Below are 26,461 nucleotides of genomic sequence, written 5' to 3'. Positions count from 1 at the left end.
TCCCTTTCTTTTGGACTACAACTCCCATGGTGGCTAGTATTCCTAGGACATTAAATCCAAAATATATGTAGGCCATTGACCCCCTTCCACCTCTAATGTAAGTCCTATTGTGCCTTAGAAAAATAAGTTAGACATGACATTGTCACAAGATGGCAGCTGTCCTTTGTAGATGAGAGTTTCTGGACAAAAACATACCCCATGTTGCTGAAAGCATTTTATCTTCCTTCATTCTGATGCCACAACAGAACCACTTTGACAAGTTTGTGTCAAAATTGCGTTTTATTTAAAATTATACCAACAAGAATCCAACCCTTTACCGTCTGAGTTGACTGAGCATCTTAAATAAAAAAGTGCATAGAAAATAAACAGGTTTAGAAATTTGTACAAATATTTACATCCTCCTGGGTTTGATTTTTTTTCTTTTTTGACAGAGAACCTAAGCCAGGGAAGTGGGGAAATCACAAAATTTAGAAGTTCAAAATTAAAGATAATGCTGTTCTCACCCACAAGTGGGGGAGGGGGAAATCAGGCCTATAAAGCAGATGGGCACAAATAAAGGAGTCACCCTTGCCACACTTGTCCCATATCTCTACCTGTCATAATTTCAAGCCAGACTGAAAAAAGCCACGTTCACTGCCAAGAGCCTCTCTCTTCCCACCCACAAGATGGGCACAGCTCTTTCTCCCTGGAGGTGAGTCATTCCTGCACCTCAAGAAGAGCTTAAGAGAGAAGTCAATCCCGCAGCAGCCTGATCAGAAAGGTACAGTGAGGTTAAACTTCCCCCCTGCCACCTGGCAATGCCTGCCTTCCCAACAATACCAGAGAGGGGTTGGGGTAGGGAGTAGATCTGAGGAGTTATGGTAAGGACAAGTCTTTAGTTCAGGAAGCGGCGACAACGCTTGGCCCCACAGTTACAAGGTAGCTTGCTCCCAGCATCCTCGATGGGGAACTTGTAGTCATAGGTGAGTTCCTCGCCCCGGAAGATTCGCCGCAAGGCAAAAATCACAATGTGTTTCTGGCCCTCGACGTGTATGACACGTGAGTAGCAGTTGGGTTCACAGGAGTGGTTGATGAAACGGGCGGCGTTCCCGTGCATCGTGGCATCCACCACATCAAAGTCATCAATGCGGAACATGTAGCATCCAATGCCCTGCAAGGACAGGAAGACAACGAGTAAAATGATATGGAGACCGCAGCTCCTTCTCTACCAACCTCCACACATCCCAATGTCGCCCATGACATGACCAGTACACTCTGTGGTTTGGAAACGTTACTTTTCTTGTCCTGAAACTTGTAGAATTCCCTAACGTAAGAGGGGTGCTGGGAGTTGAAACCCAAAGATACCTTGCTATCATAGTACTTCTCACGCTTGTCAGTAAGCACTGAACGGATGACGATGCCAGAGTATTCAATCACCATTTCACCTGCGTCAATATTGCGCTTGCAGAAGAGACCACGCCCATGGATGGCTGACCTGGGATGAAGAAGAAATAAAATGCACAGGAGCTGCATAACATGGTAGGGTGGAGGAATGAACACAGCAGGCCCAAGATAAGCCAGTCGAGGGAAGGTGTTTTCTCAGGTGTCGACTAGAGGCAAGCATGGATTTGGACATTGCCTCTCTGTAAGCCCCGAGTTGTAGCTCCAGGACTCAAACACTGTCTTGGACACATTACCTGTATACACCCACAGCTTCCTTGGAGGTTTTCTTTAGGTGCCGAAACCGCATGGCCATGGGGAGCTCCAGGCTGGTGGCTCGCCTAAGGAAGAACAACAGATTGAAGAAACTCCCAGTACAAGGCCAGGCTAAGGATTGTCTACTAGGCTGTTAAGACAACTTCAAGAGATGTTCTGGAAACGGTTCCCAGAAAGCATCCCAGGGACGAGATACAGGCAATTTTCAAGGTGGACCTGTATTTTTTTTAAAGAAGTAACACAGAGGGCAAGAAGAATAGCAGGGACTCCACATCATGGCATGATGAGCAACATATCTTACGGGATAAAAAAAGTGTGAGTATGTTTGATCAGCAGCAGGAATGTTTATGCAAACTCTTTTTCGCCAATGTGATTTTGAGCTATTTGCTGACAGGCACAAAGAAAGGGTTGGGCTCGTGGGTTTCTCCAACCAGTAACGACTAAACAACAAAAATATTTTAGGGGTGGAATATCTCTGGTCCTCCAGATGTTTTGGACTAACTCTCCTGTAATTCCATTAATCATGTTAGCTAACCTCCTTCTTTTGTTGTTTAGTAGTTAAGTCTTGTCCGACTCTTTGTGAACCCCATGGACCAGAGCACGCCAGGCCCTCCTGTCTTCCACTGCCTCCCGGAGTTGGGCCAAATTCATGTTGGTAGATCCAGAGACACTGTCCGCCCATCTCATCCTCTGTCGTCCCCTTCTCCTCTTGCCTTCAAACTTTCCCAATATCAGGGTCTTTTCCAGGGAGTCTTCTCTTCTCATGAGCTGGCCAAAGAATTGGAGCCTCAGCTTCAGGATCTGTCCTTCCAGTGAGCACTCAGGGTTGATTTCCTTCAAAATGGATAGGCTTGTTCTCTTTGCAGTCCAGGGGACTCTCAAGAGTCTCCTTCAGCACCACAGTTCAAAAGCATCAATTCTTCAGTGGTCAACCTTCTTTGTGGTCCAGCTCTCACTTCCATACATCGCTACTGGAAAAACCATAGCTTTGACCTCCTTCTAGGAGCTCCAAATAATCAGGAGGGTTAAAGATTCACTAGCTTTATTATATCATGAGCAAGCAATAGTTCAAGGTGGATGATGTAGAGTCTACCTGAAAGACAACAAAAGTCAGGAGACGAAACACTCGCTTACCTGGTGGATTTGAGCTGCACTTCATCTTCTTCTTCATCATAAGGGCCTCCTTCAGGAAGTACACGGTGTTGAGAGGCCAGGAAGTTAAACATGTCAAAGGTGCACTTCCTGGACAGAAGAGAAGCGGTGCCCAGTTTAGAACACATTTGGATTTCCTCTTTTAAATATGATACAGAATTGCTTTCCCATTTACTTACAAAGAACTGTTCAATAGTATCTTTGCCGAGGTAAAGGTTAAACCTCCAACAGGATGGGCAACTGCAGTTCCCAGGATGTTTTGGGCCTATAATCCCCATCAGTAGAGCTGATGGTGAAGAGTTATGGGAGTTGTGGTCCAAAAAAACATCTGGAGAAGCACAACTGCCCATGCCTCACTGGAAAGGACATTGTGTACACTCAGTGGTCCCCAACCTTGGGCCTCCAGATGTTCTTGGACTTCGACTCCCAGAAATCCTGGCCAGCAGAGGTGGTGGTGAAGACTTCTGGGAGTTGTAGTACAAGAACATCTGGAGGCCCAAGGTTGGGGACTACTGCTCTATCCAACATACTATATATCTTAACAACAGTTGACTATTAGAAAAAAACCTGTCCATGCTATGGTTAAAGAGCTGGCAAAACTCTTTCCCTCACCTGACATAGACTTCAGCTCGGGCACAGCCATGGGGATTGAGGGGAAGCTCCTCTTCTTCCCCTTCATGCTGATGATAGCGGAACTTGTACTTGTGGCAGACCTTGGCGCCATTCAGCTGTTCCACCAGGAAGATGACAGCATCATGGTGCATCCCTAGCATCCGTACTCCATTCATCCCTGCAAGAAAAGAGGAGGCTGAAGATTCCGGCCTCAGGCCTTTGGTTTTATATATGAGATACACTCAGTGTCTTGGACCAGAATCCAAAGATTTCCCTAGAACAGCCAACAGTAGTTTACTGCTTCGAGGGATTTTTGCCTTTCTACTCCTTGTCAACACCACATTCTAGGGTCTGCAACTGAAAATCCAGTACACCAGGATAAAGAAATCCCCAGCCCACCTGTGAGGACAACCTGGCCAGCAAAGGCTCAAAAGGGTACTCAAGCCCACCCATCTACTTGAAGCCCACCTGCTGGGGATTCTGTCCCACTTTCCAGATTACATCAAACCCCAAGATTTATTTGGAAAAATCCAGTCCTAGGACTAAAACTATATTCAACCTGTGCTATACATACAGGCTGGCCTGGGAATCACTCGGGGCCCCCAACCAACCAATAAAGAACTCTTATAGAATACCTGCAAAGGAAAGGTGCTTCAGACGGGCATTGGTGCGGGCCTCCTGGACTTTCTCAATCATTGCCTTCCAGGCACCTGAAGAGAGAGGGCACAAGATTAAGCATTCTGAAAGACATCCAAAGAAAAATCATCCTCTGAACTCAATGCTTGGAAGTTATTAGTTACAGATAATGTAGTTACCTAAAACTCAGTGCACTTTTGGTAACAAGGGGATATGACAAAGATAAACTTCAAATGTAATAAGTAATCAAAACTTTTTTTTGGTGTAACATATAAAGTTATTTTCAAAAGTTACTTTTTAAATTCATTTTGTCAGGAATTTCCAGCTTCTACCCATTCTCCTATAACTCATGTGTGGCAAGAGAATTAGAGTTTTGTTTCATCTTTTATACTTTTGGAGTTCAATACCAGAACTGGCAATGTGAAGAGATGTTCTAGCCCTTTACAGATTTCTGTAACTTTCTTAGATGTTTATAATTTTCTAGCAACGCAAACAGAGCTCACTAATAACCTTTACTTTCACAAATGCAACTATGATAACGAGAACCCCAAAGCAATGAGTAATGCTTTTAAAGGAATAGAGCAAGTTCCTTTAAAAGCAATAATATGTGAACTCTACATCAAGCAAAGGAAACCCTAGGGTGCATACTGTTCTCCAAAAACCCCTAGAAGGTTTCCTAAGCCAGTCAGAACGTGATTCTGACTAGTTCCAAGGCAGAATCAATCCACCGGTGTCATTGCAATGTGTCTATCACCCTCTCAGCTGGCAGTGTGAGAGCAGCTACTGTGCTGAAGCAATTCTTCCTCCTCACCATCAATGCTGTCTGCCTGCACATTGAAGCCATCCTCACTGGTGATCTCAAAGCACAGGTGGGGCTGTGTCTTGCGGGGCATCTCATTCTCTTTGTCCTCCTGATTCAGATTGTCCTCATCTGAGCTGGAGAGATCACCTGGGAGACAAACAGAAAAGAAAGCCCGAACCTGTCAAGCATGTCGTCTAGGGTGCCAAATTTCGACACCTTCTTTCCTTCCTTCTCCTTTCGTTTGTGTGTGGAAATGGGGCAGAAGGTGAGCACGGAACTGCTTTGAGAAGAAAGCAACTGATCTACTAGTGATATCAAAAGAGAAATGACTTTGGATGAGTGGGACAATAATGCAGTTACAGGTAGGCTGTGGAGGATTGCCCTGTTGAGGCAGGAAAGGGAACACTCAATTATCTCTTAAAGAGCAAAGTGGTGTAGGAAGAACCTTATTCTATTCTATAAGCCAGGGAGCTCCTATGGGTCGGAGTCTTCAAGCTGAGGATGCTTCCCCAGGCCTGGTTTGACTTACTATTCCTTACCCTGTTGTACACACTACAGCTCCATAACTATATGTACCTGACCACATATGAAAGGGGCCTATATTTTGAATCCAACACAAGGTTCCAGTAAGATATGGAACAGATAATCTTTCTATACCCTGTTTAAGAGTAACAAGCCCACCTGTTTTCTTACATTTCTATCCTGGCATTCTTTCAATCAGCTCGAGGCTGCCTGTTCTTAAAAAAACAATTGAAAATAGCCAGATCAATTATTTCTAATAGGTTTATTACATTCAACTTAATTCTGTGACCCATTCTTCTAGTTCATTCTTCAGACTGAAATTTTATTAAGTTTCATTTGCTATATTGGATTATATTTATTTCTTTTTGATCTATTCTAAATTGTTTGATGTTCTGTTTGTTGCTGGTGCTAGCTGATCCTCTCTTAGAGTTACAGTGGACCTTCGCCTTACGTAATTAATCCGTATTGGAATGGTGGCCGCAGATTGAAAAGGCCATAGGTCGAGGGTCCATTTCCCATATGAATGCACTGAAAACCATTTAATCCGTTCCAGCCAAAGAAAAAAAATCCCGGCCTTCCAAAGCTGCACCTGCTGCCCTCTGCCTCCCGTCTCTGTGGGGACAGGAGGCAGAGGGCACCGGGGACAGGAGGCAAGGGGGCAGCAGGGGCGGCTTTGAATTTCCCGCCCTTTCCCCCTGCCTTTCGTAGGTCGAAGCTCCGGCCGCAAGTCGAACTAAAATTTTGTGGCCGGAGCTTTTTGTACCTTGAAATTTCCGTAAGTAGGGACCTTCGTAAGTCGAGTGTCCACTGTAATCTGAGTTATGTGACTAGGATGTGTTCGTGTGTGTGTGTGTGTGTGTTCGTGTGTGTGTGTGTGTGTGTGTATTTCCTTTTCGTTGTTTGATTGTATGGTAAATTTATAGTAGTAAACTGCCCCAAGTAGTGATGTCACTAAATCAGGCGGTCTATGTGCGTTATAAATAAAATCAATAAATAAATTTACAATGCTAATTTTTAGCCAAATAGACTGGGATGGAAGGGTAGACCATGGCTCAGTAGGGGTTCAAATTCAAGTTTTCCAACTCCTGGCCCAACATGATACACACGACACAAAACCTGGCTCTCAATTTTACATGCACACATATGTGCTCATATGGCAAACTTATCCTTTGCTCTATGATCCAGGAGCTGGCCCACCATCTCCCAGTTGAACCCTCACTGCCCTATCTCCAGCAAGAAGTGGGGCAGGCAGACATTCCAGTACCTGCATATCTATGCCAGATGGGTTCCAGAACAGGCTCCTGGTTCTGTTCCGGAGTTCCAGGACAGGAGGGCATGGTGACTGAGGAAGGCGAGTGCTCCATTGGAGACCTGGAAAGGCACAGAAAGATTGCTAAGGGTCCCAGAAGACAAGAAGCAACTAACAAGTTTCAGTGTGAAACTTCACACATCACAATTTCTAGGTCCAAAGCGCAAACATTTCCCATCCCTGGGAGGGCTGGCCTTTCAAGCATAACAGAGTCTCAGAAGATTTGGGCTCCTGCAGCCCAAAACCGACACACTCACAGCTCACTCTCGCCAACACTGCCTGCCTCCTCTTTCAGCACATCCAGGTCTAGAACACCCTTCGCCGTGGGAGTCTTCATCCGCACCCGCCCAATTCTGTCAAGCAAAAGGGTCACATTAACATGTGCAGGACACACACAGACACACACACACACCCTACGGTGGAAGGAGCCTGAGAGAGGGGGAACCAAGCCGATCTTACACCATCCTTTGATTCCCAGAGCTGAAGGTCGTTTGGAAGAGGGCTTGTGTCTCATTCCTCCTTTGCCCCACCTGCTCTCAGTATCGACTGGCTTTGGCATAGTTACAAACATCTATTGGATGTGAGTGGGTCAAAGAACCGCACATCTATACTACAGAGAAGTAAAACCTCATTCAGCATATCCGTCACAGCCTTTCCCAATCCTCCAGCTGAGCTGGGCTGCAAACAACCTGCCTCCCCTTGCAAGCTGGTTATGAATGATGAGATTTATAATCCAGCACAACTGAAGGGCAGCCGGTTTGGGAAGGGTTGACTTACAGGCTGCCTTTAACTGGGATCAGTTCTAAAGTGATTTCATATGATGAAAATATCAAACAGTACACAATACTAGGCCTAGGCCCCTGTCCTCAGCTCCGCATCAGTGTCTCTTCCTGTGTTTCCAGTCTGTGAATACTCCTTCCCCCTGATAGTGAGGTGAGGATAGGGGCCTTGGGCTCTGAAAGTCACTATTACATTAACAGATGACTGCACCAATTCCCCCCCCCCCACTATACCTACCATGGAGTGCCATTCTTAGCAACTGAAACAGAGTTCTCCAAGAGCATTTCAGAGCCCATCAGATTCCCTAAGACTAAGTGTGGAGTCCTAATGGACCCCCTGACCCTGCAGAGGAAAACAGCTGCAGGAAGATGACTTCAGCAGGAAATGGCTTGACCCTATCAAGGGGCTCAATACATGCGGCAAACTTCAGACAGGGTACATGAAGCGCGGCTTTTGGAAATGTCAACTGCCAGTGAATGCTAACATATGGAGTGGAGATCTCTGACCCACAGCCCTGATCCAGTTTGCAAAAAGGTTGGAATCTGGCTTGTCCTTGAGGTTGGTGATTTACTCCCTCTTCCAGGATTTCCCTCCTCCCCAAGCCCCACTTCTCACAGGGGATAGGGGCATGGAGAGAAAGCCCCGATATCTCCAAACTGTGACCAATGGTAAGAGCGAGGATTGCTTAGTGTACCAGTCAGCCTCCCAACGGAAGGCACACATCATAAAAAATCAGCTCTCAAACTGGGATAGGTTTGGGTAAAAGGTGCAAATGCTGCCTCTTTCCTCTCCATTACAAGTGGGAGTAGTGATGTTGGGTGCCCGGACAAAGCAATGAGCCAGGTGCCGGTTGGATGATACTCTCAGGCCTGCAGAGCATGATGGACAGGGCATTCACTCTGATACGACTTCCCACTACTGTAACGAGAGAAAAATGTCTGATCTTCCTGAGCAAGCCAGCTGTTGGTGACGGGAATTAAAATAAATACCTAGAGAAGAGCTGTTACGGTACTTCTCCCGAAAGAATATGAATCAAGCTCTGTGGCTGGACCAATAAGAAGCCCTGCCTAGTTTCTGGTACTCCCTAATCTCTGCCATACAAGCAGCACTGACAGCAGTCGTCCAGCTCTAATCGCAAAACCCACATCCTAAAATACGCCAAGACTTACTTGGCACAATTCAAACATTCAATAGAGCGAAATCTGAAAAACAAGAAGCAAAGATTCTATAGGTTGCCATTTATTTCTACTGGACGATTAAAAGTGGGTTAACATTTGGATTAAAGGTGTTTTTTGGTGAATGCCATATGGAGAACATGGCAGGGATGTTTGACTGTGAGGGAAAGCATCCCTCTTTAAATGCTTGTAGTGAGACTGAACAAATCTCCAGGGCTCCATCACCACGGCTGGGCAATGGTGTGACTGGCCAACTCAGGTGATCGTCACAAACTGGGCCAAACACTCACCTTCTAGAGCAGGGATGGGCAACTTCCAAAAACATGTGCCTTCCTCAGACCTTAAAGGGCCACACCAGCCCTCCTATTGTTCTCCTGACAGCCCTACAGACACCCCAGAATCGCCCCTGGAGCCCTAGAAGTTGCAAAGATTTTTAAAAAATCAAAATGTGGGAATACAGGGTTGGGGGGCAGATTAGAGGGTGTGGGCTACTGGGAAGCCACACTGGAAACCAGAATGCTACAGGCTGCCTTTTGCCCACCCCACGAATTAGACCTTTAGGGAAGATTAACACAAGAGGGGAAGCTCCAAAGCATCAGGCCTAGATTACCAAGACCTGCAAATTACCAGCAAGATCATTGCCAGTAAAAAAATTTCCAGGCCCAAGTTTTTATCCACAGAATAACAAAAGAGGTCTTGTAAGGCACAGATCAATGGAGAAAATACAGAGCTCAAGGTATCCAAAATCCTAGATCTTTCTTTTAAAGTATAATTGTGATATGACAGGGCCACATATGTTTGATGCTGTCATTGATATATTGCGATGACCTATGGTTTTAAGCAATCAACCAATAAAGTAAAGTAAAGTAAAGAGCTCAAAGTATCCCCAAGTATATACTGAAGATGTCTGGTAACAGATGGTCTCATGCTGGCCACTGTCAAACTGGCTGAGGCATTCTATGAGCTTTAGTTGAAAAGGCAATTTTTCAACGTTTTGTACAGGTAACCGGGAATGAGGGGAATCAGTGACGCTTGTACTTACCCAGAGCCCACAGTGCTGCCAGAGATGCAGTTATTAGTCAGGTGATCCAACGTCACCGTGGGCGACACGGCCAATGGCTGCTCTTCCTTGGTCCCATCCAGCTTCATCCTTTTGACAGGCACGTTTCCCACGAAGGTGGAGACCCTCTTGACACGGATGGCTGGCCGGGGGCCGGGCAGGGACACCAGGCTGGGGATGCTCAGCACGCCAGAATTCACAGCCACAGGCTGCAGGAGGCAGGTCTGCGGGAGTCCCAAGGAGGGCGTCACCAGAGCCGGGGTGCCCAAGGCCAACTGGCCACCGCCAACAGCTTGAGGTGTGGTGCCCACAACGTTCATCATGGGCACCATGCTGAGCACCGGAGCTCGGATTGTCCATGTGGGCAACGCGCTTGGTGTAAGGCCCAGCGGTGCCCGTAAAATGACGGTGCTGAGGCTGGGGGCCGGGGCCGGGGGTGGGGCTGGGTTCAATTTGTCCTTACAGCTGGAGGCCTGCTCCCCATCTTGAGCGTTCAAGGCGCCTTCCTCGCCTTGTACTTTCACACACACCTGCCCCAGCTTGTTCACAAGAATAATTCTAGAGCCAGCCTTCTGCTCCTCCGACCCCAGCACCTTGACTTCAGGGCTGCCGGGCACTTGTGCGCAACTGAGGGTGAGGGTCGGGGCCAGATCCGGAGCAGGGCTGGGCTGGGCTGGTTCGGTGCCATTGAGGCTGGCAGAGGTAGGGGGTGCTAGCGGCAAGGCCAGAGGGTTGAGGCAAGAAGGGAGCAAGCTGGCCTTGGCCTCGGGGGCATCCATGTTCTTCAGCACAAAGTCCACAATGTCAGAAGGCAAGTCCTCCGGAGCGGGAGCAGGCCCAGCCAGCTCCCGCTCCTCCCTCGGCTCCGCCTGCTTGCCTTTGGCAGGCGGGTGCCCCCCGGCTGCATCCGCTTCACTATCCGTGCCATCATCGATGCCATCCAGCTGGTTAATGTGAGGCAAGGGGAGATCCAGGGGGTAGGGGGGCAGGGGGGGCTCGCGGGTTACCACTGTGCGGGGGAAACGGAAGTAGCGGCCAGCCTCTCCTTCCTCCTCGCTCTCGCCATCCCCCAGCCCATCCAGCTGGGGTAGGCTCAGGCCGGGCGGAGTGGGGCACGTCTGGGGCGCCCCCAGCTCCTCCTCCTCCTCCTCCTCCTGAAAAGGCTCATCCAGGAGGCTGTCGTCGAATTCCAGGTCGGAGACGTTGAGCTCGAAAGCCAGCTCTGGCGGCACCAGTGGGGGTGAGGGAGGGGGTGAGGTAGGTAAGGGCAGCTGCCCATCAGAGGTAGATGTTTGCCTGAAGCCCGTCTCTGCCGGAGCGCCGTCCAGGAGAGGAGCCATTGCCCTGAGAGAGGTGCCGGGAGGACTAGTCCTATGAGCAGGGGGCTGGGGCGGGAGGGACGACCTCGGGTGGGTCCGGAGGCCACTACTCGGGGACAAGGGGCTGAGGCGCTGAGGACGACGCGGAGGAGGGAAGTCTGGGTCGCCTACAGTCAAGATGTGATGAGACATGGATGATGCACTTCCTGCAGGCGAGAGAAGGGAGAAAAGCACCATGTTAAGGAGGCTGGCAGAAAGCAGTTCATTGCATGTGGTCCTTTTAATCCAGGAATCTTCGTTATGGAAGCATAAACACACACACACACGCACCCAATAGGGGCATGGACAGCTCTGATGCATACGGGGGGGGGGCAGTCTGTGAGAAGTTCCCTCAAAAAAGGATGAGGGAGGAAAACCTCAGGAGCCCCCCCCCTTTTTGGTACTTTTGACAGACCGAGTTTGGTCTTGCGGGGTTGTCCTTAAATGAAGTGGGGCAGCCCTGCAGCCTATTGGAAAAGGGAACCCCAACTCCTGAAGCCTTCCAGGAACTGCAGTGACCGGAAGGGACCAGAAGGCATAAAACCTGCTCTGGGGACCCTCGTTTGTCCTCCCCTTCTTACGTCAAGGGTCAAATCCCACTTCAGATAAATTCTTAGAGGGTTGCGTTCACCTAGTGGTCGAGACCAACGCTGAAATGAGGATGCTCAAATGCCAACATATTGTCCTGAAGCTTTTGCTGCCAGGAGTGGCACTTCAGTGGTGGCTTATGTACGGAAACCAGGAAACCCACCAGACGCAGTGTTGTGGGGGGAGGGGAAGGTGTGACTATCGGTGGAAGCCAAGAGGGCTGCGCTGGGAAGTGAGAAGGAGCGGTTTTGTCTCCAAGGCTGAAGTCTCCCCCTTACCTTGCTTCTCACGTTGTCTCTCCCCACCCACCTACGCAATCTATCACACACACACAAACACACTGACAAGTACTCACCGGGAGAAGGCAGTGGCCGGGACGACACCCCGCTTAGGGGCCGCCGAGTAGGGGAGTAGTTGGGCACTTTGATGCGAGCGCCAGTGAGAGGTTTGGGCTTGGAAGCCGCCGACTCTGGAGGCGGCAGAGGGCCCGGGTTCTGCGCAGGAGAATGCCGCTCTGGGGGTGGCATGGGAGGGGGCGCTTCCCGTAAGGGCTTTTCTCCTGTGTTAGGATCTGGAAAACAGGACTTTCTGTTTCAGAGACACGGCAAGGCAACGACAGCCCCCCCTCCCTCCAAGACCTGTGGCTCTCATGGTGGACTTTGTACCAAGTAAAGGAATCGTGGAGCAAAAGAAGCTACCTTAAGGCGGACCAAAAACACCGTTGAGCTAGAGCGGGGCTATCTAGAGTCTGGCATGCAGGCTCTTTCACATGTGTTTAACCATAACCCGAGTAAGAAAGCGGGGGAGGAGGTAAACTACTGATCGGGAAGGAGGACATGAGCACAACTGACCCAAGGCTTTGATGGCCTTGGCAGACTGCCAGCTGGCCCCAGTTAATCCCTTCTCCCCCTCCGGGCTTTCCACACCCTCTGGGAAGAAGGAACCCTTCCCCTCCACCAGGCCTGGCCAAAGGGCTCAGCCAGTCTCACCGGCGGGGGCCGCGGGGCTGTGAACAATGGTGTGGTTCTCCTCCTGGACTCCCGACGCATCCGGCTCCTCTTGGCTCAGTTTTGGCCGATACTCCAGGACGCGGCATTTATACCAGCACCGCCTGCGGGCATCCATTGTGCTCCAGTACATCCGGGAACACCTGGAGGCAGGGAAGGAAGAGAACACTGGCTTGCCAGAGCGGCCTTTTGCCTAGAGCCATTCACTTTCCCTAATCTGACGTAGCAAAATGAAGTGTGCCGCTTATATTTTTATTATATATTTATTTAAGATATCTTTACCCTGCCTTTGTCCTTAGAAAAGGACCCCAAGGTAGCTTACCGCGTTTAAAGACAATATTTAAGAACAAAACTCTTGAGTGTACAAAGGTGGTGCACGTCATTAAAAGGCAATATTTGAAGCTAAAAGCACAAAGTATAGAAATAGTTAAAAACGAACAAACAAAACACCCCTGTTAGAAATGGGAAACACAAACAACACTAAAAACAAAGTCAAAGCAGTGATGCATAACAATCCATCCAAAAGGATGATGCTCAGCCATTCGTTGAGGGAAAGCTTGCCTGAGGAGAAATGTCTTCATTTGCCTAAGAAAGGACAGCAAAGATGGGACCAGGCTGGCATCCTGTGGGAGGGAGTTCCAAAGTCTGGGAGCAGCAACAGAGAAGGCCCTCTCTTGTGTCCCCATCTGTGAAGGTGTTGGGACCAAGAGAAAGGCCTCCCCCGATGATCATAGCACCCAAGCAGGTTTATAATGGGAAACACGGTCTTCGAGGTAGCTTGTGACCATATATTGCCCACATATTGTTTATTGCCACATAGCACTAAAGTACTATCTCACAGGGAGAAAGCATCACCATCCCTAAGGCAATTGGATAATTAGAGCAGTGTTCCTCAAACTGGTGCCCTCTGGATACCCTGGACTGTAATTCCCACTTTCCCCAGACAGTATGGCTATTAAGGAAAAGCATTTTTTTATCGCACCACTGTATGAGTGTACAGCAGGTGCTGGTGCAATATTTCTATAAATATCTTTTGCACAGGACTGTTTATAGACATTTTGGCTTGGGTAGAGACATGCCCCAAAGTTCAAAGACACATGGGTACCATCTGCTGAAAAATAACTTCCCCTAGGGACACTATAGACTCTCATAAAGATCTATATAAAGAAGAGACTCCTCTGAAGTCTGGCAACATTCAGCAAAATTGAAGAGATGTGTCTGATTCTTGGTAGACAAGATGTCATGCTAAGTGCTTAAAAGAAGAAGATTTTTTGAGAGGGGGAGATAAGGCATGGTTACACTGCTGATTCATATTGGTTTCAGCTCCTGTGTATTTTAAATAAATTTACAGTCATGTGGTTTTTGTATTGTTGTGTGTGTTCACTTTGAAAATTATTATACTAATATAAAGTAGAGATTTAAAACTGTTTTGGGAAACTTCACGAGATTTTAAATTATTTCATTAACCAGCATGTTTGCTGATCATGTTTTCAACACTGTAACCTGTTTAGAATTGCTGCAATTGAGGCTTTATCCTGCACCCACCCACCCTCATACTGACTGACTTCCACAGTCACTTGCTATTACTGCTGAGGGTTGTTTTAAATATTTTTTTCTATTTCTTTACAAGTGGCTTAGTGACAGTCTGACATGACAGTGAAAATTTAAGAGCCAGCAGAGAAAGAAAGAGAGAAAGCGCTCCTTCCTCCATCTCAAAATGAAACTGGCTAGAGACATTTACAATATTGGCAGCTTCTGTGCTTGGGAAGAAGGGAGGACTTTCCCTCTTTCTCTCTCTGCTAGTTAATAAATTTCCACGGTCATGTCAGACTGTCGCTATGCCACTTGGAAAAAAAAATTAAAACCAACCCCACAGCAGAAGCAGCGAGTGGCTGTAGGGGGCAGCCAGTGCAAGGCAACAGATACAATTTATACTAACAGTGGCATTCACTTATGTCAAACTGATGAAAAATAAATTTATTTTACATCCATGTTAAAATATGCAACTCTCTGATGGCCCAGCAAAATATCTTGCTTCTGAAAAAAGAAAAAAACACAGTTCCTGGTCAAAGAAATTTGTGCTTCTGTGTGCGTCACATAGTCACATTTTAAAAATCAATTTGAAACCTGCTAAACCTGATTCAAAAGCAGTCCTTATTGTTAGTGTAATTGCGCCCAGAGACAGGTATTTTTCGGATCTGTGTCCTTGTTCAGAACATTTCGGAACTTTTCAACAGATGTGCATGACAGGTCATGAAGCCAAGGCCTATCCCACTGCATGGAGGATGATTAAGAAACATGCTAGCTTCTTAGACATGTTAAGCCCACGGCTGTCTCCATCAGCCTCAGCCACTACAGCCAATGGTCAAGGATGAGAGGAACTGTAGTTGAAGAGCATCAAAAGGGTCACAGGGTTTCCCTACCTTTGCTGCAGACGTTTAGTGGGTGGAAATCTATAATGGATACATCTTGTTAGCTATGGCTTCCATACGCAGTTACAGATGACATCAAGTCGTAAGTGGCTTGCATGTAATCAATGGTTGACCACAGTGAGGAAAAAAAATCAGTCTTCCAAAACATCCAAACTCATACTATTCTATATCAAGCTTTTCTTCTTGATATTAGACACACTCCAACCATTGTTAATTTTATAGACATACTGAAGACATGTCTTTTTTTTTGCAAGCTTTCTAGGTTTCTTCAGTGTACTATGCACTGTATTTATTTGGATAACATAAATATTTTACATCGATTGTTCGCATGTTTTACCACTGTTCTCAATGTCAATTTGAAATCTGTAGATGCAATGAGTTTGTAAGTACTTGTTTTTTTTAATGTATCAAATGAGGAAAATTGAGATATGGGGACTCTTGTTTTTCCCAAAATAAAGAGCTACTAATGTATTTAAAAACAAAACATGAGTAAAAATAAGAGATGAATGGATGGAGAGGGGACATAAAATTCTCTCCCACAGACTACATGTGCACAAATGCTCTGCAATGTGGCATTAATCTGTTTGGAACAGCTACTGTGTTTCCTATCTTTATATTCAGGATCACCATAGCAGATTAGAATCAGTTTATCATTGAAAGTGCTCTAAGGGAAAGGTTGGCCAAGGGACCATGAGGATGATCCAAAAGGGAAGCTAATCCATGCTGACTTTATGCTCCAGTTTTTGGGAGATTCTACTTAACCAGCAGAGTGAAAGGGCATCGACTAAGTGACCTTTTAAAATGCCCCTTCCAGCTTTGTTCACCGACATTACTTTCAGTACACAAATACCCAGAGGGAAGCAGACTGCTGTGTGAGTCTTTTGCCAGAAAACCAAAGAGGAGACCTGTAGCATGTAAAAAGTAACAAATTTTCTTTGCACAAATTTTTTTGGCCCGCAACCCACTATATCAGATGGATAGTTGCCTCAGATGGCAGAATATTATTTCACCTGCATGGTATACCAGAAGTGGGTACTTACTGGTAGCCTACAGGAAAAAGGCGTCCCTCGCACTCGGACAAGTCTGTCAACATGCCCAAACTGTCGATCTTCATAGAGCCTGGAAACAGATGGAAATGGAGTGAACACAGAGGTATCTGTGAGCCACAAAAGGGCCAACATGGAGGCAAAAGGAAAAACAGCTGCAACAGGCAGCGGATCTGGGATGGCAGATAAGCAGAGAAATGTATTTCTTTAATTATATTTATTGCATTTTCCTATTGCCTTTCCTCCGAGGAGGGGATCCAAGGTGGCTCGAAACATTGTTAAACCAAACAGGAATTTCAAAAAAACATTAAAATCTATAAACCGGGAATGAATATGTCCGATTTACTGGGTGTAAACCAGAGTGTTCTGCTATGTGAGGTCTGGGAAAATGTTCCAATGGATGGTGGTCCTCTTGGTCATTAGTGCAAAGATAAGCAACTTGGTGCCCTCTAGAAATGTTGGAATTATAGCTGCCATGAGCCCAAGACAGCATGACTAATGGCCAGGAATTATGGGAGTTGTAGTCCAAAATGTGGAGAACACAAGCTCCAAAGTCATGTGTACATGGAGCGTAAACTGGTAACGACTTGGATTTTCTGAACCAGGTTATCAAAACTGCTTCTCTAGCCCTGGTGGTAGCTGTTACAGAACAGATGTAAACACGATGAAGCTGCCTGTAGGAGACCAGATCCCTTGTGCGTCTAGCTGTACTGTATAGTGTGTCTCTACTGAGTGGCAACAGCTCTCCAGGGTCTCAGGCAGGGGACATTCCCAGCCCTACCTGGAGACGCTGGGGGCTGAACTTGGGACTTTCTGCATGCAAATCGGGTGCTCTACCACTGAGCTACAGTCTTTCCTGTAAAAAGAACATAAGAAGCTGTCATCTAGAAAGTCAGACTGTTAGTCTACCTAACTCACTATTATCTACACTGAAGTGATCAACATGCAACCTGTGGGTGGCATGCAACCACAAGGACCCCAAATGTGCCACCCGCCAATTCTGGGGTATTCCAGCACCCCTTCCAATTTTAAAACTATTTCTTGTGTCTTATTTTTAGGATTCTGCCACACTTCCAAACTTTTTTAAATTACCATATTTTTCAGTGTATAAGACTATACTTTTGTCTAAAATCTTTAGACTAAAAATTGAGGGTCATCTTATACACAGAAGTAAGCTGAGGAGAACAAACAAGTGGAGGGGAAAGCAGAGATCAAAGTGATCCTGCAGGGCTTTGAACCTTGCTTTCCCCTCCACTTGCTAAGCCTTAGCAAAAGGAAAGCAGGGATCAACGTGCTGCAGGATTCCTTTATCCCTGCTTTCCCCTCTGCTTGCCAAGTCCCATGGGGTTTAGCAAAGGGAGGGGGGAAGAATCAAAGCAATCCCATGGCTGTATAAGGGGGAAAGGGATCAAAATGATTGTGCAGTCGTGAGATTGGTTTGTTCCCTTTCCCCCTCCTTTTGCTAAGCCACGCGGGGCTTAGCACAAAGGGAGAAAGCAGGGATCAAAGCCATCCTGCAGCACTTTGATCCTTTTCACCCTACATTTGCTAAGCCCCACTTAGATTTCTTAATTTGGGGTTAGAAAAGGGGGGTCTTATACATGGGGACGTCTTATACACAGAAAAATATAGTAAAATATTTGTCATTAGAAGGTGCAAAGGGATATTTTTGCTAAAAGCTGTCATATTTTTGTAAGAAAAAAAGTTCGCCTGGGGTCAGAATGAGGGATGTGGTCCTCCAAGGTCAGGGGATGGGAATACGTGGCTCAGGGACCTCTGGAGATTGCCCACACCTAATCTGCACTGACTGGCAAGGTTTCAGCAGGACATGTTTTCCAGCCCTACCCGGAAATGCTGGGGCCTGAACCTCTGACTTTTTTGCATGCAGAACACATGCAGCAATGAGCCACAATGAGGGCAAGCCCTCCCATGAGCCACTGGGCCCACCCATCGAGAGCTCAAAGGGCCACTTGCAATGGCACCACAGATCTCCGGGGCATCTGCTGCCACCCAGGCATGTCCAATGCTTTGCTCTGAGCAGCCCCACACAAGGTGATCTCTGCTGTCAACTCATCTTGGTGCTTCACCACAGTAACTCTTCCCATCTGCTTTCTCAGCCACCATGAGAATCACCCTGCCCAGAAATTACCTATCATCATGTTGATGGTGTCCGGCTCCAGGCCCACCATAAATTTCCTTTTAAAGCTGATTCCCTCGAAGTCGACGTAGACACGGCGCAGGACATCAAACCCGTCTTCAGCCACTATTTCCTAAAGGGCAAATAACACAGGTAAGAAATCACCTTGACCAAGTTCATAGGAAACAATTTAATTTTGCACGCTCAGCTCTGAAACCCATTAACAACAGCAGACAAGGTCAACCGTGTTCATTTTTAATAAATTTAGAAGCAAATTGTCACAAAACCTGATTGCACATCAAAATTTCAAGGAGGGAGATCACAGCTCCAGGTTGCAGGACGCCAGATCTAACAAACCCTCCCAGCCGTGATCCACTCGGCCCAGGAGACAAAAGAAAACCCACCATCCTTCCCCAACGAAGCACTTCCCCAGCACTTACTGTCCCATCTAGGAGATCAACGTGTTTCTGGCAGAAGACTTTCTTGTCATCCTGGAAGGTGCAGTGCCTCAGGCGGGCACACATGAAGTGGTAGTTGCTGAGACAGGCAGAGAGGCAACAGCCCACCGTGGCCCCTGTCCGCTGACAGTGTTCACAGCGCTGAAAGGGAAGGAAAGACACGCCATGCTTGTCTGCAGCCCTGCCCCCTGTGTTGTTTTTACTGGAAAGGCGCTTCTCAACACAGCCGTCCGGGCTGCCTTTCAGTGTCCTTTGCAGAGCTGCAGGCAGAGAGAGGCCCTTCCTTACCATCTGCCGACCCCGGGCTACAGCGGCATGCACGTTCTTTAGGGAGCCATCATTCTCCTCAAAGACCTCGGCTGACCAGATGGCACAATTGACGTGAGTCCACTCGTTTTGGCCAATGTAGAGCAACCTCCCTGCATCCTAGAGGGAAGGGAAACGGGCTGTGTTAAGGAGTAGGAGAAGGGCAACTGACCTGGTCAGGAAGGGATCTGCAGGGCAGGCGAACAAACAAACAAATAGGGAAGCTCCTGAGACAAGAAAAAGATTAAGAGGCTGGATCTCCTGGCCGGGCCTGGTTCAATTCCCCAGTCGAAAGATAGCCTCCTCACAGCCAAGAACACAGCCAGAGACCAGATAATGCCAAATCTCTCCCCATGCCTACTTCCTTCTTCTAGACATAATGACGTTAGCTTCAAGTACGGAAAGGGGAATGCCAATATCCAGTGGATGGTCCCTTTCCACACTTGCACCACTGGCTGTGCAATATGGACTGCAACTCTAAAACTCCACAGTTGGTGGGAGATTCATGGAATTATAGCAAAAATATAAAAATAAAATGTAATTTTGCACGCTCAGCTCTGAAACCCATAAACAACAGCAGGCAAGGGCAACCGTGTTCATGCTCTGTTTGAGGGGTTCCCTGAAAGGCATCTGGTTGCCTACTGTGAGCAACAGCTCGCTGGATTAGAGACATTTCTGCATCTGGATCCAGCATGGCTCTAACAGTCTTCTTGGAGCAAGAAGGTCGATTCTTACCTTGGAGGGAGCATCGCCATACTGGAGACACAGGGCACACTGCCTCTTGTCCTCGGGGTCAGCCAGAGGCTCCTGCACCACGGCGTGCTCAGCCTCTTTCCCAGCTATTTGGGGGAGAAGGAAAGAGATTCAGGTATTGCATTTCACTCACCAGAGAGCAAGCAAACATATCCGTCTCCCTTGGCCAGAATAACTTCCAAAAAAGAACGAGGAAGCTTTCACAGAGGAAACTTGAGAAACAGGGGGCAGCCCAGAGTTGTCTGCCACCACCATATAGTACTTCCTCTGTAAAAGGTCAACACCAGGCAGAAATCCAATGGCCAAAGCTTTCCTGGAGGACCAGAGAGCCAAGGGAAATCTGCTTCAGTACAGGTCCTGCCTCGGATGCTTTTACATTTTTTTAGTTTATTTTATTTTTACAAAACAGTCTTACCCATCTTTTCAGGACCAGTAGAAGTCGGGTGACTGTTGGAAGCTGGGCTGACTTCTTCAGGCTGCCTCCACTGAGCATAGATGTGGTCGGAGGAAGGAGGCAGGACAGCGTTGGGAAGCATGCCACTGTCAGCGAGAGAGGGGGGAAAGAGAGGAAAAAAACATGATCAGAAGGGAAGAAAAATCACAAGACTTTGCACTGAAGATAAAGCACGATTTAAAACACCAAAACCTGGCTATCACCTGCCCCAAACTTTTCATTGTCAGGGTCCAGGTTCGGGGGGGGCACAGATATAGGAACAGCTCAAAACAACAGAAAGAGAATAGAGGTTGTAACCAACCACAGAACACAAAATCCATAGGACAGACAGCAGGCCGTGCCTACACCTCCGCCCTGGGTTCACTAATCCACCCACATCCAATCCAACAGCACCGATCTGATAAGCAATGTTGGCTCCAGAGTGCTTTGGGTCGTCGTGTCGCCATCACGGTTGCCAGCCTCTGCATACTCACTTGGGGAGGCTGCTGCTGCGGTTCCAGTGCTTTGCATCCTGAACATCAAACCAGCAAAAGAACTTTCCCATCAGCTGAAAATAAAAAAAGAAGAAGAAGAAGGGAGGGGTGAAGAGGAAGTCACCAGATTCCTAGGCATGGTAGGCGGTAATCCAGGCTACAGAACATGGGCACATCTGAAAAGCCACTCCCCTGACTCTACTGTCTTTCCCACTCTAGTTGGTTCTGAGCCCCTTTGCAAACCAAGGTCCTGTCCTGCTCCCACCACCCAGGCCACCACCAAGGTACCTCGATGTAGAGTGCCTTTGCAGCCAGGCTGGCCTGCTGATCCTCTGTCTGCCCCGACAGGACCCCTACCATGTCCTCATTGAAGCTGTGCTGTGGAGAGAGAAAAGAGCTCAGCAGAAGTCAGAGGTCTCGCTCCCCTTCACCAGCTCCAGCCCGGAAACCCTGCTCTCCAACACTCACCACGGTTGAGTAGTGACCCTGTTCGGAAAGCTTGTGGATGGTGCGCAAATCACAGGGCCGCAGGTGAACTTTCACACCATCGTCCGGACAACACTGGGGATCAGAGCAAAAGAAGGTGAGGAAAAAAGGAGGCCTGCCATCCATTCTAGCCTAAATTCCATCTAGAGGACTTGTTATACGGCCCACCATCAAAAAACACTAGACTGGTTACAACACAGAATAAGACTAAGTCCAAGGGACGCCCTTTCCAGGGTAGAGATACAGGTTGTCCCTCGTCTCATTCTCACATGCAAAGAAGGAGAATCATGAAACTACTCATCTCGCTTTGGAAAAAAGCAAGGTATTTTGTGGAGCTTTTACTAAGAGATAAGCATTTGGGGTTTGTTTTTGATGTGTGGGTTTTTTCGGGGTGCTTTTTTTTCTTTTGCACAACTGAAGAACTTTGTAAGGAACTCTTTAGCAGTAACCACACACTAGTTTTCACGGACTTTTAACAAAGAGAAGACTCAGAGGAGGATTTTTTTTTAAAGTCACCTAATCATTCTGTTATTGGTGTATGTGTGTGTGTGGGCTTTGTTTCTTAAACAGAAAAGCTGTTCTCAAAAAGTTGCAGTTCAGGTGATAGACGGGGGTTTCTCATGTAATTCAGAGTGCAAGGAACCTCTCAGTGCTTCTCCTCCCCCTCCAACAACACCAAACTGGTAAGCCAGCATGGGGCCTGAACATTCCTTATCAAGAGGGCCCATCATGTTGAGGTAATCTACACAACTTGAGAACAAAGAATTTAACAAGTACTCTTTGCCTCTCTCCTCTAGGCAGCTAAGACTGGCTTTCAGGTTTGAGCTTTTTCCCCTTCTTCATAGATTATGAATTATTTTAACCTGATCTAAGGATTGGTTTAACAGCAGCAGCAACTGGAAAATATCATTCTTCTAGTAAGACAATGCGATTTATATGTGTGTGTGTGTGGGGGGGGGAGGTACAAAGCTCATAAAATTTACAATCTCCCAAACAGCATAATCGCTAGCCATTCAGGCCTGGAGATTTTGGGAGATGAATTATTCTTCGAAGCCTTTTCCCGATCTGTGCAAGACCATCTGGTCCTACAGGTGACTCTGGGGACCCTACCTGTGTGCACTGGAGCAGCGGGGCGGCACACTTGGTGCTCAGCAGCCCCTGAAGCACTTGCCGCAGCCCCTTGCGCAGCTCGGAGCCGAGGACTTCTCGCCACTTGGCCTTGTCGGTGCCACAGCAGGGCCGGCAAGTATAGACAACACTCTCAGGCAAGTTGGACAAGATCTCGTAGCCCTCGTCTAGAGGAGACAGTGAAGAATGTCAGACACAGTCGGAGCCCAAAGGCTGTTCCTCTTTTATTAGAACAACAACAACAACAACCACCACCACCACCACCACCACCACCACCTCTGAACTGGAGAGCTGGAAGTGACCCTAGGGATCCTTGGGTCCAGCCCCTCTCAAGGAGGCCCCATGGGGGAATCAAACTCCCAGCCTCTGGCTTCGCAGCCAGAAACTTAAAAACCACTGAGCTATCCAGCAGGTCTCAGATCTCTGCCTTCCATGCTTGTAAGAAGCAAGGTGGGCTTTCATTGCAAATTCCAAACCCTGGCCAGAAGAGCAAATCAATCAATCATCATCAGCATGTGCTGTGAAGTCAATTCTGACTTTTTTCAGGGTTTTCTGATACAGAGTACTCAGAAGTGGTTTACCCTTCTCTTCTTCTGGGGGTACCCTGGGACTGCGCAGCTTGCCCAAGGCCACACAGGCTGGCTGTACCTGAAGGAGGCATAGTGGGGGAATCAAACTCCCAACCTCCACAGCCAGACACTTAAACCACTGAGCTATCCAGCCAGTCAGAAGATCAAAAAGGGGGAAATAGCACAAAATACCACCACCTGAGCAAAAGCGTAATTGCCCTGCCTCTGTAAAACTGGGTGTTTTCATAGCCCTGCCACAATTCATCCACTCCCCACTATCTTCCCTATCTAAGATATAGGCAATTTATCCAGAGTTGGGGTGGGGAGTGGGTAGAAATTTTTAATGCAACACCAGTGGCAGCACCTTGGCTGCATACAGCCCTTCACCATTCCTTGTGAGGCCCTGGCGCCTTTGGGAACCCACTATTATCTAGGTGGTGGTGGCGGAAACAACACTGCTCCTGGTTTCTGAGACTGTCAACAGTCACTAAGTAGTAGTCAATCATCAATGAGGTCAATAGCTGGAGATTTATGTCTATGCAAACTCGGTAGCTGGGAGAGGTTCTCACTTCCACCCCAACACCCTGCAAAATGAGATCTCCATTGGTAAGAAAGAAACGTTAAGCCTTCTAATTGCACACTGAAGTGTACGGGGAGAGTGTCCCACGGTTGTGAATCGGCATTCGTTTGTACATGCTCCTTTAGTTGTATACCCATGTATATACATACATATGTGCCCATGGATGTAGGTGTGTCTGTTTATATGTGGAGGGAAATGAGTGTGCAATGTGCAGCTAGCTTCCAAGGAACATCAGATGAGGACCTCAGAATCCAAGTGATGGTGGCACAGCTTATCAAGACCATACTTGATACATGCACAGACCCACCTGAAAGCCCCTCACACTTGGCATGAACCCAGTGGTCACACTTGGCACACTGCATCATCTTGCTCTCATAGTCATTGTCCTCATAGCAGTGCAAGCAAATTGGACAGTAGTTACCTAGACGAGGAAAAAGAGAGGGCAAACCGATGGAACTCCTTTGCCTGGAGGCCACTTTAAACTTTATGCCCCTTGTCCTCCCCTCCCCTCCCTCAAAAATGTTGTACATTCATTCTCTGCTGTTTAAGTCACTGTAGCAACAATACTCAGAGAAGAAAAACACAAAAATACAGTACCAGCAACAAGTAAAAGAGAATGACTGGAGAGGCTGTCAAGTAAAACAGCAATATTTACCTCAATCGATTCAATGTAAAACAAGTGCAAAGTTTTTACAGAAAGTTCCAGAAAATAAAACACCTTCTATTGGCATCTTTGCCTCAGCTCTGTCCAAACTGGAGAAATAGGATCACCATCAGCTATCGAATAAGCCAGGTTATTAATATTGGCCTAGTAAGCTAAGACCATTGAAATACAAGCTCTGGGTCTGCACGTAAGAGCATTTATGGCCCTCCATAAATCAGGGGGATGGCAACCTCCAGCACGACTCCCCATTGGCTATAATGGACAACCCTGACTGACACAGGATGAAAGCACATTTCCTCCGTGTTGGCTCCTCTCCACCATTTCCCTGCTCCAAAGGCCCCTTCTCCGACCTGAAGCTCAACACTCTACCTCTGAAGCTCAAACTGAAACCTGCCACATGTTTCTGAGGGTGCCACTCCCCCCCTCACACACACCTTTATCATACAGCACAGAGCAGGCAGAACATAAGCTGTAGTCGCTCGACCACTCGGTGTCCCAGTTTTTCCCGGGAGCAGTTCCACAACTTTTGCAGCGGATGCAGGCTGAACAGATCTGAAGAGGACAAAGGAGACCAATAAACAGTCATTACAAAAAGGCCAGCCCTCCCTGTTCTAGGAAAAGCAATGGAATAGGCGTGAACTGCTGAGCTAAACAAAGGGATGGTAACGAGAAAGGCTGAACTCAGTTTTGTTTCCAAAGGCGATAATCCTTGTGAGAAATTTATTTTTCAAATTCCACAAGACATGGACGTATACATCTATAGATACCTACAACTAACTCAACATGGCCACCGCCCCCACCCCCCCCTGCAAGCACGGCCGAGCACTTACCCAGCCCCTCCTCTTGCGAAAGGGTTTTGTCGGGTAGTTGGGCCCAAGGCAAGCCAAGTGGTAACAGTTCCTGCAGCGCTCACACTCCAGCAATTGCTGCAGCGGGAAAAAAAAAACGAAAAGGAAGAGCCAGGCATCGCTATACCAAATCAGCTCACCGAAGAGGTGCCATGGAGCAATATACGGAATAGACAGAGAGAGAGCGAGCAGGCTGGGAAAGGGAGATTATACACCTGAGGCAGACAAGCATGGATGTGATTGTTGCTATCCAGAAAAATCAGTTGCTCTGAACGCTTGTAAACAAAAAGAGGCATGTCACTACTTCCGATGACAAACAAGCTTCTCTTGACCCACATGCAGCTCTAAAGGCCCCTCAAAGTATCTCCCACTGAAAGGGGTAATTTCACCATATTTTGTGGGCTTGTTTTAGGTAGATGAGGTTTCAAAACCAAAACTTGACAGCTGGTCATTTTGAGTTTTTTTTAAAAAAGGCACCACCACCCCAGATGTAAAATAGGTAGAGGTGCAGAACATGGCAAAACTGTCCTTAAATGGGCAGCGAGCCATTTAATAAAGAGTGGGGCAGAGGCAATCACCTGAGGTACAGAGGAATGTATGTGCAGCCCCCTCCAGACCTCGGGGAATAGCCCAACCCATTCTAAATATCCTTTCCAAATTTGTCCCAAATTCTCATTTATCTTTCTCCATTCATCCTGCTGTAGATATTATTTTTCTTGCCTCAATCTTCGTCACTTCACCACTCCCTGTATAACGGGGACACAGCCATAGCTACCTTGTTCCTCTTTAACATTTAGATCTGCCCTTCCCTTGTTATACATATGAACATCTGCAATGTACATATGGAGCCCCAGACCCTTCCTGCTCCTCTGCCTTCTCAGACCTGGAAAAAAATGGCAACATCATCTAAACTGCATCGTCTTCCTGACAACAACATCTCTGATTCCAGCTGTGACAACTCAGAATATCCTGTTCTTTGGGAAATGAAGTCGCTTGCAGTCAGGGATGAGAATGTAATAATCAGTTGCACAGGGGTTAAAATCTTGCATTATGGAAGCCTGAGGTCAACAAAAGTTTTCCAGAGGTGAAGAAGTGAAGGAACAAAGAGCAACAAGACCGAGGGAAGGATTGGGGTTGAACAAAGACAAGTGGGTTGGGGGGTGCAGAAAAGACAGGAAATCATAGGCTGTCTTATAATGGAGTGAGACCATTGGTTCATCCGGCCAAGTACAGTCAAAACCAACTGACTGGTGTATCCAAGTTTTCAGGCAGGACACATCCTGCTTGTCTACCAAAATAAGATGAGACTAAGTGCATTCAAGGCAGCATGATGGTCCTCGGGGTGGTACAGATGGTACTAATCAAAGGAGAATTGTACCCTATCGGGAAGGAGGGAAATAAAGGAATGCCAGGATACATGTTGGCTAAAGG

The 26,461-nt window shown here is 47.3% G+C and overlaps 1 protein-coding gene across 2 annotated transcripts in view; it reads right to left on the bottom strand.

Moving 5' to 3' along the window:
- Positions 1–260: 260 nt before the first annotated feature.
- The window catches only part of KMT2B (lysine methyltransferase 2B), a 78,249-nt gene continuing 52,048 nt past the window's right edge, over positions 261–26,461 (bottom strand). Inside the window, exons 13-37 of one of the 2 annotated variants that reach the window (XM_072980015.2) lie at positions 25,013–25,108; positions 24,617–24,734; positions 23,826–23,939; positions 22,352–22,536; positions 21,224–21,316; positions 21,044–21,133; positions 20,756–20,829; positions 20,244–20,368; positions 19,811–19,914; positions 19,058–19,195; positions 18,752–18,910; positions 18,324–18,444; positions 16,169–16,247; positions 12,679–12,839; positions 12,045–12,260; positions 9,726–11,268; positions 6,986–7,081; positions 6,684–6,790; positions 4,907–5,044; positions 4,095–4,169; positions 3,460–3,637; positions 2,830–2,937; positions 1,677–1,760; positions 1,345–1,474; positions 261–1,150 (exon numbers count right to left, since the gene is read on the bottom strand). In XM_072980015.2, coding sequence (XP_072836116.2) covers positions 875–1,150; positions 1,345–1,474; positions 1,677–1,760; positions 2,830–2,937; positions 3,460–3,637; positions 4,095–4,169; positions 4,907–5,044; positions 6,684–6,790; positions 6,986–7,081; positions 9,726–11,268; positions 12,045–12,260; positions 12,679–12,839; positions 16,169–16,247; positions 18,324–18,444; positions 18,752–18,910; positions 19,058–19,195; positions 19,811–19,914; positions 20,244–20,368; positions 20,756–20,829; positions 21,044–21,133; positions 21,224–21,316; positions 22,352–22,536; positions 23,826–23,939; positions 24,617–24,734; positions 25,013–25,108 — 4,608 coding nt within the window. In that variant the 3' untranslated portion in view covers positions 261–874. The remainder of the gene's footprint in view (positions 1,151–1,344; positions 1,475–1,676; positions 1,761–2,829; positions 2,938–3,459; positions 3,638–4,094; positions 4,170–4,906; positions 5,045–6,683; positions 6,791–6,985; positions 7,082–9,725; positions 11,269–12,044; positions 12,261–12,678; positions 12,840–16,168; positions 16,248–18,323; positions 18,445–18,751; positions 18,911–19,057; positions 19,196–19,810; positions 19,915–20,243; positions 20,369–20,755; positions 20,830–21,043; positions 21,134–21,223; positions 21,317–22,351; positions 22,537–23,825; positions 23,940–24,616; positions 24,735–25,012; positions 25,109–26,461) is intronic. The other variant, XM_072980016.2, reaches the window with a different exon arrangement.

The sequence above is a fragment of the Pogona vitticeps genome, chromosome 9 (assembly GCF_051106095.1).
Source record: "Pogona vitticeps strain Pit_001003342236 chromosome 9, PviZW2.1, whole genome shotgun sequence".
NCBI classification, from domain to species: domain Eukaryota; kingdom Metazoa; phylum Chordata; class Lepidosauria; order Squamata; family Agamidae; genus Pogona; species Pogona vitticeps.
This window is presented reverse-complemented; position numbering and strand designations above follow the sequence as displayed.